The sequence below is a fragment of the Perognathus longimembris genome, chromosome 1 (genome assembly GCF_023159225.1).
Source record: "Perognathus longimembris pacificus isolate PPM17 chromosome 1, ASM2315922v1, whole genome shotgun sequence".
In the NCBI taxonomy this organism is placed as follows: domain Eukaryota; kingdom Metazoa; phylum Chordata; class Mammalia; order Rodentia; family Heteromyidae; genus Perognathus; species Perognathus longimembris.
In genome coordinates, this window is record NC_063161.1 from 116390130 (window position 1) to 116404812 (window position 14683).

Here is a 14683-nt window from a genome sequence, read left to right on the forward strand (position 1 = left end):
TTTATAGTATTTAACAGAAAAGCTTGTCAGTCAAAATTCTTCAAAATATTTTTATTGGAAAGTACCAATTCTGTAGTAGTGTTCTGTTGAACTGACATTCAACTATAAATTTATTCTTAATTAACATACCTCATTTGAGGCTTCCCTACAAAATATTTAAACACAAAAGTTTTCCTTTGTGGATGCATGTATGCTTTCTGATGAAGTTTCTCCAGAAAAGCCAAAGAAAACAATTCACAAGTGGAAAAGATAGAAAAGGGAAAAAAAAAAAAAAAACACTTTAAAAAATCTATCATTCAAGAATTAATTTGTTAGCCATAGCAATAAGGCAAGAGGAGGACATCAAAGGGATCCACATCGGCAAGGAAGAAATCAAGTTATCCCTATTCGCAGACGACATGATCTTATATCTCAAGGACCCAAAAAACTCAGTACCCAAACTCCTACATCTAATAAACCAATTTGGCAAAGTAGCAGGATACAAAATCAATCCACAAAAGTCAGCAGCTTTTCTGTACACCAGCAATAGACAAACAGAAAAGGAAATTATGGAAACGATTCCATTTACAGTAGCCAAAAAAAGAATAAAGTACCTAGGGATCAACTTAACCAAGGACGTGACGGACCTATTCAATGAAAACTACAAAAATCTAATAAGGGAAATCAAAGAAGACACAAGGAGATGGAAAGACCTCCCATGCTCATGGGTAGGCAGAATCAATATAGTGAAAATGGCCATACTGCCCAAATTGTTATACAAATTCAATGCAATACCTATCAAAATCCCAGCCACATTCTTCACTGAAATAGAGAAACCAATCCATAAGTTCATATGGAACAGCAAAAAACCTAGAATAGCCAAAGCAATTCTAGGCAAAAAACATAGTGCAGGAGGTATCACCATACCAGACTTCAAGCTCTACTACAAGGCCATCATAACAAAAACAGCATGGTATTGGTATAAAAACAGATCGGAAGACCAGTGGATTAGAATTGAAGACCCAGAAATAAAACCGCACTCTTACAGCCAACTGATATTCGACAAAGGAGCTAAAGACATACAATGGAATAAACATAGCCTCTTCAACTACTGGTGCTGGGAGAACTGGGCAGCCATATGCAGAAAACTCAAAGTAGACCCAAGCCTATCACCATGCACCAAGATCAACTCAAAATGGATCAAGGACCTCAACATCAGACCTGAATCCTTGAAACTACTGAAGGACAGAGTAGGAAAGACACTAGAACTTATAGGCACAGGAAGGAACTTCCTGAATAGAGTCCCAGGCGCACAACAAATAGGGGAAAGACTCAACAAATGGGACTACTACAAATTAAAAAGTTTCTGCACAGCTAAGGTCATAGCCACCAAAATAGAAAGACAGCCAACGATATGGGAAAGGATATTTACCAGCACAGCAACAGACAAAGGCCTGATATCTGTCATCTACAGAGAACTCAAAAAACTAAGCCCCTCCAAGCCCAATAAACCTATTAGGAAATGGGCAAAAGAGCTAAAGAGAGACTTCACAAGAGAAGATATAAAAATGGCAAAGAAACACATGAGGAAATGCTCAACATCCCTGCTAGTAAAGGAAATGCAAATAAAAACAACCCTGAGATACCACCTCACCCCAGTTAGAATGGCCTATACTCTGAACTCAGGAAACAACAAATGCTGGAGGGGCTGTGGGGAAAGAGGAACCCTTCTCCATTGTTGGTGGGAGTGCAAATTAGTACAGCCACTTTGGAGAACAGTATGGAGGTTTCTCAAAAAGCTCAATATAGACCTACCCTATGACCCAGCCATACCACTCCTAGGCATCTATCCTAAACAGCAAAACCCAAGATATCAAAAGGACATTTGTACTTCCATGTTTATCGCAGCACAATTCACAATAGCCAAAATTTGGAAACAACCCAGATGCCCCTCCACAGATGAATGGATCCAAAAAATATGGTACTTATACACAATGGAATACTACATAGCGATTAGGAATGGTGAAATATTGTTATTTGCAGGGAAATGGTCAGAACTCGAACAAATAATGTTGAGTGAGACAAGCCTAGAACACAGAAAACAAAGGGGCATGATCTCCCTGATATATGACTGTTAACAAAGGGAGATGGAGAGACAGTAGAGACCAAGTCTGTGAACACTGTATATGTGCTTGATACATTGTATACTGCATATGGGTCTACCTGACCTAGACAAGGGATGGGAAAACAGGTTGTAAGATATCACAAGAAATGTACACAATGCCCTACTATGTAACTGCACCCTCTTTGCACAGCACCTTGTAAAAAAAAAAAAATTTATGTTCAATTGATAATAAAAAAAAAAAAAAAAAAAAAGAATTAATTTGTACTAAGCATTTTAGTAGTTTTTTAATAAAATCTATTCCAGGGAATCTAAAATGACTTGTGATCATTGTATTATGAAATTTTTCAACATACTATTTTGCCATAGTAAATATGTCTTTATATACCAAGTAAATCAATTAGTCTAGTAAAGATAAACAGATTTTTATTCCCTACTAATTTTCATTCTCTTAAAAAATTTTCATTCCCCCTCCCCAAACTTGATCAAAATAGTGGCACAATAGGAATAGAATAAAAATAGGAATAAAAAAAAAGAAAACTGGCAAAAATGCAAAGTGATCAATATGTATTTACGGTCAAAGTTTTCATTTATTAAATAATTATACATTAAAATAAACTCACATGTCACTCTCTGAAGGACAGGGCTGTTTTATCATTTTAGGTCTGCCTCTTGGTTTTGGAATCTTGACTTCAGTAGCTAGTATTCATGTGGGGAAAAAGATCATTACCAATCACTCTTTAAAATGCAAATCTCACATAGAATAATTACAAATGATACATGCTATCTGTTTATTTATACATGCTATTTGTTTATTTAGCAGTTTATTACAGATTCAATTTCTTCTGTTTTAGAAACAATATCTTGCCATAGATCAAACAAGAAACAGTAAAAATTTTAAAGATCTAGAGTTATTTTCAAGTTGTCCTTATATCTGAGAGGGTTTTTTTTTTTTTTTTTTTGGTTTTATTTTTGGCCAGTCCTGGGCCTTGGACTCAGGGCCTGAGCACTGTCCCTGGCTTCTTTTTGCTCAAGGCTAGCACTCTGCCACTTGAGCCACAGCGCCACTTCTGGCCATTTTCTATATATGTGGTGCTGGGGAATTGAACCCAGGCCCTCATGTATATGAGGCAAGCACTCTTGCCACTAGGCCATATCCCCAGACCATGAGAGGGTTTTTTAATTGCCTTTTTTTTTTTTTTAAACCAGTCTTGGGGTTTGGGACTTAGGACCTGAGCACTGTCCCTGGCTTCCTTTTGCCCAAGGCTAGCACTCTACCACTTGAGCCTCAGTGCCACTTGCAGCCTTTTCTGTTTATGTGGTACTGAGGAATCAGACCCAGGGCTTCTACCGCTAAGCCACATTCCCAGCCCTTAACTGCTATTTTAACAGTAATAAAACTCAACTTCAGGAAGCTCACTTATGATTAATACTCATGTACATATGTATATTTAGACAAGTATCTTTGGAAGTGGAACAACCCAGTTTTCTAATACAATTTAATACAAGAATGAATTCCAAAATATTATGTAAATAAATCTCAATCCTTTTATTCCCCTGCTAGCATCCGCAAACTAGTATGGCATATGATGCCAATAGGCCATACTTAATGGAATCACTGTGGTATATGTGGTCTGTCATTAACCTTTTTCAGAAAGAACCCTATTATGAAGTAGAAAAACCGTTCTATTTTGGCTATTTTTTTCCCTTTATATTAGTCAAGAATTCCTCAACATTATTTCTCCAATTCCATAAAAAAATACTAAGCATATTATGAATATATACAGACTATAGTAATTAAAATATTAACTACTAAGCATATTATGGATATATGAATACAAAATACAGTAATTACAAATCCAAACAGTTGTTAATATACATGCTGTTTTTCATTCTTTCATTACACCTCTTTAAATACAAGGTAAAATAAATTTCTTATAAATAAAAGGTAAAATAAATTTCTTATTCCTGGCAGTTTTAACTTCACAACACTTACTTAAAATGATTTGGTAAAAGATTTAATGGGGCCAAAATAAAGACAATTACTTCAAACTCAAATATTTTGTTTTGAAGCAGAAGTCATCTCCTTTGGAACTGTTATGTTGCAGTCTTGTGTACCTAACTATATTTTTGTCAAAGACAGATTACATATAAATAGTGGTTCTCTAAGATTATATGACCTGATGTTACAGGCCATATAGTTTTAAGCATATTTTAACATATTTTCACAGCAAAGGAATTGCCTAATGACTCATTTCTCAGACTTCACCTATATGTTATATGGCATTAAGTAACCCAATGGTTTTAATCAGTTGCTTATTCATTTCATTTGACAACACCTGAGGTAGCCAACACTGTAAAGGATTGGAATATTAGTCACAAACCAAAAGAATACTTAAACAATAATCCTACCTGCAGGCCGTCCTCTTTTAGGACTCACTTTCAGATTAACAGATGCTGTTGCTGTTGTCACTATTCCTGCCTCCTCAGGTTCTATTTGTTTTTCTGCCTGAATCATAAAGATGTAAATGAACTTATTAACAAATAGTATAAACTCAAAGTTGACTTCAATGCTTTAAAAATGCCATTCTCATAAGTATAAGCATAATTTCTGTATGACCTTTACATTTAAATTATTAGAATAACTTGCTTAAACTTTGCTTGTAACCCTAGTGAACAATTATTCTTTTTTTGTTGGTACTGGAGGTTATTATATTCAGGGCTCTGTACTTGGCAAGGCAGGTACTCAACCACTTGAGCCACTCCCCAAAGACCTTTCTGTGTTGGTTGCTGTTGAAATATGTCTTGCTTTATGTGCCAGCCAGCTTCCAATCCTCTTATTTGTGTTTTCCCCAGTCTAAGTAGGATAGGCACATCCCCAAAAGCCAGAGTGGAGCTACATCTCAAGTGGTAAAAGGGTTTGAACTCCCAGGCATCTATCCTGAACAACAGGAACCAGGATATGACAAGGACGCCTGTACCTCCATGTTCACTGCTGCACTATTCACAATAGCCAAGATAGGGAAACAACGCAGAAGACCCACGACAGATGGATTCAAAAAATGTAGTACCTATATACAATGGAATTTTACACTGCAATTAGAAAGACAAAAATAATGGCATTGGCTGGAAAATGGATGGAACTAGAACAAATCATGCTGAGTGAAACAAGCCAAGAACAGAGAGACAAACGGCGTATGGTCTCCCTGATATGCAAGTGTTAGAATTAAAATGCAAAGAGACAGACCAAAGTAAACAGGTCTTAAGATACCAAAACACAGTAAAAAGCAAAGAGGACACAGAATAAGTGGAAAGTGTGTGAGAATAGTATTAATAAAAACAACAATATAGCAGAGGGGATCACCGCTACACTGGACACAGATGGAAGGGAATTAAGCAACTCATGGGTGGGAATGGGAAGGAATAAGTGAAGGAGGGAACAGATGTTGCTAAACAAAAGGAATGTAATAAAAAAGTAATTTTATTGTTAAATATCATAGACTTCATAAGCTACGTAGAGTAGAACAACAATTTTCATCATTGTGAAAGTTAAAATGTATACTGTGAAATATATGTAATAACTTAAGCCCAATTAAAAAAGGGGGGCTTGGTTTGAGAAGGGAAAAAAGCTAAGGGATGGTGCCCAAGTTCTTCAGTTCAAGGTCTAGTATTGATATTGATACAGACACAGACACAGACACAGATACAGACAGACACACACACACACTCAACCTAAAAAATAGCAAAAAGTATATGTAATTATGTTGTAAAACTCAGTGATATTTGTGTTAATATGTGTACATTAATATATATATATATTTTTTAGCCAAGACTGGTATTATTTTCCCCTAGGAGTTAAATCTTATTTTACTGTAAAGAGAAAAATTTCAAAAAAAATTACCTGAAAAGATAACAGTCCCAAATGAGAACCAGCATTATTAATTTAGGAATGACAGGAAAACAAAGGTTAAGAACAAAATTAGAAAGAAAATAAAAACATGAGAGGATAGAAGATATTGATCATGTCATAAGGAGGAAAGAAACTGAAGGAAAATCCGAAGGATAGAAGAACCGTTAAAAAAACTACTTCCTATTCCCCAACTAGATTCCTTATTAACTAGATCAATAAAAATAAGAGCAAGAAAATGTTTTAAAGCATGTACAATCCAAACTCCTTAGTAAAAAATTTAAAAATAAACTTTTTATTTATCTGCTTTTGGTTTCACAAGTGAAATATGTCTATCAAAATATTAAAATTCATCTACAAATATTTCTCCATAACTAGCTACAGAATTTATGAGACTACCTTTCCCTATCCCAATCCTGATTCTGAAGTTCTGAGTTAGGGAGCCAGCCACACAAATTTTTCAAAGCTCTTCTTGATCTGTTAAAAGGGCAGATCAGCTCTTCAGAGCACAATAACCCACTTTATCTCATTTATTAATCCACTGTCTAATGTCCTACCTTCCACTTATCTTTCCACACACAAAAACCTCCCATTTGGGCTGGGAATGTGACTTAGTGGTAGAGTGCTAGCCAAGCATGTATGAAGCCCTGGGTTACAGTCCTCGTACCACATAAACAGAAAAGGCCAGAAGTGGTGCTGTGGCTCAAGTGGTAGAGTGCTAGCTTTGAGCAATGGAGCTCAGGGACAGTGCCCAGGCACTGAGTTCAAGTCCCAAGACTGGCAAAAAAAAAAAAAACCCACAAAAACAAAAAACAACTTACATTCCACACACAAAAACCTCATGGAACTATTCATACGCTTCGCTTCTTCAAGCCCTTTGCACTCTCATTGTGCCACATTTCTCCCACAAATCACCCAAAGAGGATTACTATGAATTTCTACCTTGTTTATTCCCAAGATGCTGAATACTCCTGAGGGAAAAATTGTACAAATATGCTTTTGTTTTATTACACATCAGAGTTAGGGTCACAAAGGCATTCATTAATCTTTTGCCATATGTAATCTCAGGTGCCGAATAGCTAGCATAAACCGCTACCATTCTTCCTGCCTCCAACCACACAGGAAGTGAGTAAGAAAGGGGAAACTGAGGCCAGAGGAAGAAGTCCCTTAATTTTCCAGTTTCCCTAGAATTTGTGTGTGTGTTGGAGCTTAAAATTCTGGACTTTGTGCTTTCACTCAACTTTTTTCACTTGCGCACACCTGCAGTACTCCTTGAGCCACATCTCCAGTACAGCATTTTGCTGGTCCAATTAGTGATAAGATACTCTGTCCTGCTGGATTTAAACCATAATCCTTACATCTCAGCCTCCCGAATAGTTAGGATTATAGGTGTGAGACCAGCAAGCACCTGGGCTCTCCCCCTAGACTGTCTCCTCAAAACTTCACTATATGTTAAAGAAGCTACCCAGGGGCTGGGAATGTGGCTTAGCGGTAGAGTGCTTGCCGAGCATTCAAGAAGGCCTGGGTTCAATTCCTCAGCACCACATATACAGAAAAAGCCCAAGGTCCAGGACTGGAAAACGAACACACAAAAACCTACCCACACCTCTGCTTTCTCAAGTTAGAGACTAACACATCTCTTCCTTCATCAATTCTCTCATACATGTGACTCCTTTTTCTCTCATCTAGCATACACTTAAGTACTTCTAACAACTCAACCCACATCTTCTAGTAACAACTCAATCCATATATATCTTCAGTCTTTCCTAAGTTCTGTAAAGGAAGATGTTAAAACATCAACTTTACTTTTTTCACTTTAAATACTTAAGCAAATCCTGAAATTGCTGCATTACCATGGAGTGATATTTGATAGCAATTTACCCACAGAACTTTCAAAATTGGCATCAGTCCTCAAATTCTGCCATCGCTTTATCAACTAATATATGAGGTTAATAATAATCAACTATTAAAAAATTATAAAATATAAATGTTACTATTTCGTATTCTAAATCCTATTGCTTAAATAATTTAAAGCACCTTTATCAATAAATTCCATCTCAAGAAACCACTTTCTTTGCTCATTCTTAAAAGACTGGCATGAAAACAACAATCTCACTACACATTTCCATTAGAGCACTAGGGCAGCCAAGTGCACTGCCAATGAGCATATTGTAAAAGTCACCATTTTTTCTGAGCAATAGGACTCAATACTGGACTTTACTCAGTTAACCATGTTGTAAATAACCATGTTGTCATAAATTCAACTTCAAGTCACCACCTCCACTAGACTAACAAGAGTCAGCCTGCCTTTCAAGTCTTTAAAGGCAGCTACTGACCTTCCCCCACCCCTCTTTTTTGGCACCAGTCCTGGGGGCTTGGGACTCAGGGCCTAGGCACTGTCCCTGGGCTGCTTTTGCTCAAGGCAAGCACTCTACCACTTCACTTCAGGCTTTTTCTGGCTATGTGGTGCTAAGGAACCAAATCCAGGGCTTCAAGCATAGGCAAGCACTCTATGTATAAGCTACAGTCCCAGCCCCTCCCTAACTCTTAAGTACTTACTAGAAGGCAACTTCTTCTAGTGTAAGGCTATTTCCTCCACAATGAAAATCTGTCATTTTGTATGGCAACTTCCTTCAATAACTTAGCAAGATCTTCTGGGTAATTTCTTGTACTTGCTATTTTACCTTGTACTTTAACTTACGGAGACAGCTCCTTTTCATAAACCTTATGAACAAACTTCTGCTAGCTTCAATCTGTTCTGCATCTATATCACCTCTCTCAGCCTTTGCAGAGTTAATGGTACATAGAGCCTTGCTCTGGATTAAATTTTTGGCTTATGCAGAGCAGGCAGGTAGTAGCTTTATCTTCTACCAGACCACTACAACTGTCTTCTTGGAAGTAGCAAGTTGTTTCATTTTCTTATCACTCCTGCATTATTTAATTCCCTTCAACATCTTTTCTTTTAGCATTTATAACTTAGCTTCCAGCCCAACAGGCCAAGTTTTCAACCTATCTTGGCTTTCAACATGTCTTCCTCACCAAACCTAGTTTCTAGCTTCTGATTTAAAGTGAGGCCAGTAACTCTTCCTTTCACTTTGAGCATCTAAAGGAGGGCTATTTCGTTGGACTTAGTGTGTTTCTGGGAATTAGAAGCTCCAAGGAAAGGGAGAGACAGGGAATGGCCAGTAGGAGGAGCAGTAAGAACACAAATCAACATGTATCCATTAAGTTTTCTGTCACACTTGGACATGGTCTGTGGTAACCAAAAACCATCATAGAGAGCAAAAAAGATGACTGACAACAGACCCCCATAATAGATACTATAGTAAAGTCTGACTGCTATAAAAATTAACAAAATGAGAGAGAGAGACAGAGTGAACACATGCAAGGGGAGAACTGAATAACTTTCTCAATGCACATTTGCCATGCTTCTGAGTAACACTTTGCATTGCAAAGTACAACAAAGCAAAGTCAAATAAATCATGTTGTCTCTATCTCAAAAATGTAGTTCTGCTGTAACAATGGCTCACACTAGCAACTCAAGAGGCTAAGATCTGAGGCTCGTGGTTTGAATCCAGACCAGGCAGGAAAGTCCATTAAGAATCTTATTTCTAATAAACTACCAAAAAATAAAAGCCAGATGTGGAACTGTGGATCAAGTGGGAGAGGGCTAGAGACGTGCCCAGGCCCTGAGCTGAATCTCCACAACTGGCATTCTCTCACTCCAAAGATGCAGTTCAACGAAAATATAGACCTATCATTCTTATTCACTGTGCATCTCCAGCAAATTGTAGTTGCTGTCCAATCTCTACCATCACACTGATTCAATAAAGGGAACATCTAAAATTCAAGGGAATTGAATGGCTTCCTATCACTTCTTTTAAGTTATAATCCTTCACTCAAGATAACATTAGGTTTTTACACATTCTAAGTTTAAAATCTGGTAATACTGAAATGCAATACTGTACTCAAGATGCTCTCTACAAATCTAGATATACAATTTAAATTTCCCCAGATCTTGTTCTCCATTCTTCATTGGTACACTTTGTAGCAGGCAATGTAACAAACCTCCTCCCACAAACACAACAGAAAATTTAAAAATTACCTTAATTATGTTCTTGTATTTTACTTCCCCATGAGATATAAAAGTTTTCTTTGCACGTTTGATATATAAAAGTCTGAGCCATTAATTATGTCACAAATAGGTGTAAACAAAGTATGTAAGAAGTCACATTCATTAGAAGACAACAGACCTCTAGGCCTATATTGTGACTGTACTCTCATTATGCACAACATTATGAGACATAACATTAACATAATAGGCACAACACTTATAGCATGTACCAGTATTTAGGGATCAGGATTTATTCTAAACATTTCGCAAGTGTTAAATCGTCAACACTATGAGTACTTATTACTATACATTTTATAGAGAAAAGTGAGGTAGCCATAAAAAATAAAACTAGTTGACCTTATTTCTTTTATCAATTAATAGAGTAGTACAGGTATATCATAAGAGTGCTATAAGTATATCACAGAGAAGAGTTTTGCAAAGTAAACAACATATCCTATCCTTAAAAAAAAAAGTTTCATTAAGGATTCCTATGGTTGGGGAAATTACCTTTCTCTTTCTCCCTCTTCTGGCAGCTTTTGGAGTAGTTATGTCAACTGCTTTAGTCACATCCTTCAAAATACAAAACAAAGTAGATGATACTGAATAAATTATAACTAAATACACCAAGTTTGAAAGGAACTTTCTTTTTTTTTTTTTTTTTTTTTGCCAGTCCTGGGCCTTGGACTCAGGGGCCTGAGCACTGTCCCTGGCTTCTTTTTGCTCAAGGCTAGCACTCTACCCCTTGAGCCACAGCGCCACTTCTGGCCATTTTCTATATTTGTGGTGCTGGGAAATTGAACTCAGGGCTTCATGTAGACGAGGCAAGCGCTCTTGCAACTAGGCCATATTCCCAGCCCTGAAAGGAACTTTCTTAAAAGTCACAAACATGCCTGGTGCTCACACGTGTAATCTTAGTCACTCAAGAGGTTGAGATGTGAAGCCAGCCCAGATAGACAAATACAGGTAGACAAATTATACAGATTCTTACCTCCAACTAACCAGAAATAAAAGCAAAACCTGTAGGCATGGCTCAAGTGGTAAGGCATTAGACTCCAGCAAAAAAGGTATGCAAGAGCACAAAGCCCTGAGTTCAAGCCCTTAAACCAGCACCAAAAAAGGGCACAAACATGTTTCACTAAGTACTGGGAAGTCTGTCCTGCTTCTCCAACCTTTCAAATAATAAGCACTCAATGTCTTAACATTACAAAATAACAGCCAGCTATGTGGTTACTGTAGATGTATGATTTTGGTAAACTGGATATTGCATATATGCCTACCTGAACTAGGGAAGGGAAAGAAAAATGAGGGTGCAACAGATATGACCAGAAATGTACTCATTACCTTATTATGTAACTATACCCCCCCCTTTGCACAACACTTTGTCAATAAAATTTAATTTAAAAAATAAATAACAGCCAGGGACTGGGAATGTGGCATAGCACGCTTGAAGCCCTGAGTTTAATTCCTCAGTATCAGACAGAAAAAGCCAGAAGTGGTGCTGTGGCTCAAGTGGCCTTGAGCAAAAAGAAGCTCAGGGACAGTGCCCAGCCCCTGAGTACAAGCCCCAAGACAGGGAGGCAGGCAAGCAGGCAGATAGGTAAGATAGACAGACAGATAGACAGACAGATAGATAGATAGATAGATAGATAGATAGATAGATAGATAGATAGACAGACAGACAGATAAAATAGCAGACAGTATTTTTCTGGGGGAAGAAGACAAATTTCCACAATTATCTGATATAAAAAGTATGCTTACTAGTACATCAGAAATTTGTCTATTCAGATTTATAAGATAAGCTTTTTCTATAGTAGAATCCTTCCATGTCAGGGTTACGAATTTTAAAAAATGGCTGAGATTTCAGAAATCATCTAACATCCAAGTCCTGAAGCCTAGAAAGGTTAAAATCAACTGAGGTTTTAAATTTTTCAATCTAGAAGTTCTTTTTGATACATCCAACCCACAAAGAACTTCTCTTTTAAAAAGTGACTCATGCCTGTAATCCCCACTACTCATGAGGCTGAGATCTGAGGTTCTTGGATTGAAGCCAACTAGGAAGAAAAGTCCTTGAGAATGCCTCTCTCCAATTAACCAGCAAAAAAGCAGGCTTGAAGTATAGCTCAAGTGGCAGAGCACCAGCTAAGAGTGGAAAAAGCCAAGCAAGAGTTGGAACTTATGGTTTGCATAGAAAATTAATTGTACATAAACATCCTGTATCTAAACATAAACTATCACATTGTATTTAACATTTACATAAGGAAATAAACCTCTACTGTTACTTGTTTTTCACGTATTTGAGAGATTACTTCTTACTTTGTCATGACTAACTCATTTTTCCATTTCTTCCATGCAATAAAACTGTAAAATCCTTGTTAGAATGGAAAATAAACAAGACATACCTCATTGCTGGCTTTTTCTTCATGATCAGTATCTTCCTTTGAAACACTAGTTTCTTTTTCTTCAATTTCAACATCAGATGATGCATTTGATTGTTTGGCTGATGCCTATGCACAATAACTCTGTTAGTTTCACAAAATGAAGCTCTATCCAACTTAGTTTCTCATGAAAAAAATCAAAAGCTTGTCTGCAGTAAACTTACATAACTCTAAAGACACACATCTGTATTCATAGTTGCACTATTCAGGATAACCAAATTATGGAAACAGCCACACTGGATGAGTGGACCAAGATAATGTGGTACAAGTCTACAATCGAGTTTTACTCATCAAATGTCAGCAAAGACACATGGGCTAGCTTCTCAGTTCTGCTACTGTACAATATTTATGAGCATTTCCTCAGATGTGAAGCTTTCTGGACTGCTTACCATGTGTTTGTATAAATCCACTGTGAATACCGTAATAAGCGTGACCTTATTCCCTTTTGTATTCTATACATTAATGTGAAATTTTAACTCTAGTCTAAATAGTTTATGGCAGTTAATCTTATTCACAGGGCAAGTATATAACTACAGCAAAAAATAAAATTCTACAATTCTACATATCTTCAGAAAACTGTTCTGGCACTCACTATTCATGATGTTGAATAAGGAGAAAATGTTCTGTAACTCCTACCAGTGGACTGCTCATGCGTTCTGTGAAATTATAGATTTTATGATGACAAAAGGTAGCTTGAATGCATGCATGCACCACTGAATAATTCTGACTCCCAGAAGCCCATGATACTGAAATACTGTAACAAAATCAACACATTTCCAGATGAGTCAGAGAAAGACAAATTAGTCTTGCTTTCTTAGTTCCACATTTATATTTTGACTGTTTTCTTCTATCTTTATGTGTTTTAAAATTATTATTCTAACTTTCTTTACATCTGTTTTTTTGGTCATTCATGGGGCCTGAACTCGGGGCTTGGGTGCTGTCCCTCAGCCTCTTTGAGCTCAAGGCTAGTGCTCTACCACTGAGCCACAGCACCACTAATGGTTTTCTGGTGGTTAATTGGAGATAAGAGTCACCCAGACTTTCCTGCCCAGGGTGGCTTTGAACCCTGATCCTCAGATCTCAGATTCCTGACAATCTAGGATTATAGTAGATTACACTAGTGCCCAGTTTAAAGTAGTTTTAAATATTACAGATTAAGCATCATCAGAAAATTCAAAACATTTCAAAATATAAAATTTTGAACATTGATTCTCCAAAGTCTAACAAAATAATGTAAAAATATTCAGAAAACTGCTCATATAACTATAGGAATATTGTAAGTAATGCTTTGTTTTGTTGTATAAATTTGGACATCACTGCTGTCCTCAAACACTGGGAATGTGTTATGGAGATGTGTCTGAGTGCATCAGATCAACACAATCAAAATTTTTTGTGTTCCTGAAGTGGTGTTTGAACTTGGTCTGGGTGCTGTCCCTGAGTTTTCTTGCTCAAGGCTAGTAGTGCCCTACCATGGGAGCCACACCTCTACTTCCAGCTTTTCTGGTGCTTCATTGGGGATGAGACTCACAGACTTTCCTGCCTGGGCTGGCTTCAAACTGCAATCCTCAGTCTCCTGAGTAGCTAGGATTGCAGGAATAAGCCACTGGCGCCTGGTTAAATCATACTTTTTGTATATAAGTTAAATGTTGTTTCAGGATACAATTTTATCTATTTAGACAGATGACTTCCCATTAATTACACAGCCAAGACACTCATGGTGGGAAATCATGTGTCCATTAAATAAACATAAATAACTTTTCCCACACTTATAATGGTGCTGGAAACATAGAACATGGGATTTCTTTATTCACAGAGCTAATGTAACAGTTCGTGGAAATTACGGATAAAAAATACAGAAGCAATTATAATATGTATTATAACAATGAAAAAAGGTAACAGAATCTAAAAAGTTCTCAAAAGTGAGAAAAGGCAGATTTGTAAAAATAAAAAAAAAGGTTAAATTTAAGGATTAAGGAATGTCCAATTTGTTGCTACTTCCTTTGTTAGGCTTACTCATGTTCTTCCCGATTTTTGCTACCTTGTCTTAATAAGTTGATTTTTACCGATAAGTGAGAAGCTAGGTTTCATAATAACTTCTACTCATAACTCTCTGGCCCTATTAGAGA

The 14683-nt window shown here is 36.9% G+C and overlaps 1 protein-coding gene across 4 annotated transcripts in view; it reads right to left on the bottom strand.

The window, feature by feature from the left end:
• The window catches only part of Psip1 (PC4 and SFRS1 interacting protein 1), a 46354-nt gene that overhangs the window by 16061 nt on the left and 15610 nt on the right, over window positions 1-14683 (bottom strand). For all 4 annotated transcript variants that reach the window (XM_048352192.1, XM_048352216.1, XM_048352365.1 and 1 more), the window contains exons 5-8: window positions 12522-12626; window positions 10630-10692; window positions 4514-4610; window positions 2725-2800 (exon numbers count right to left, since the gene is read on the bottom strand). In XM_048352192.1, the coding sequence (XP_048208149.1) occupies window positions 2725-2800; window positions 4514-4610; window positions 10630-10692; window positions 12522-12626 (341 nt within the window). The remainder of the gene's footprint in view (window positions 1-2724; window positions 2801-4513; window positions 4611-10629; window positions 10693-12521; window positions 12627-14683) is intronic.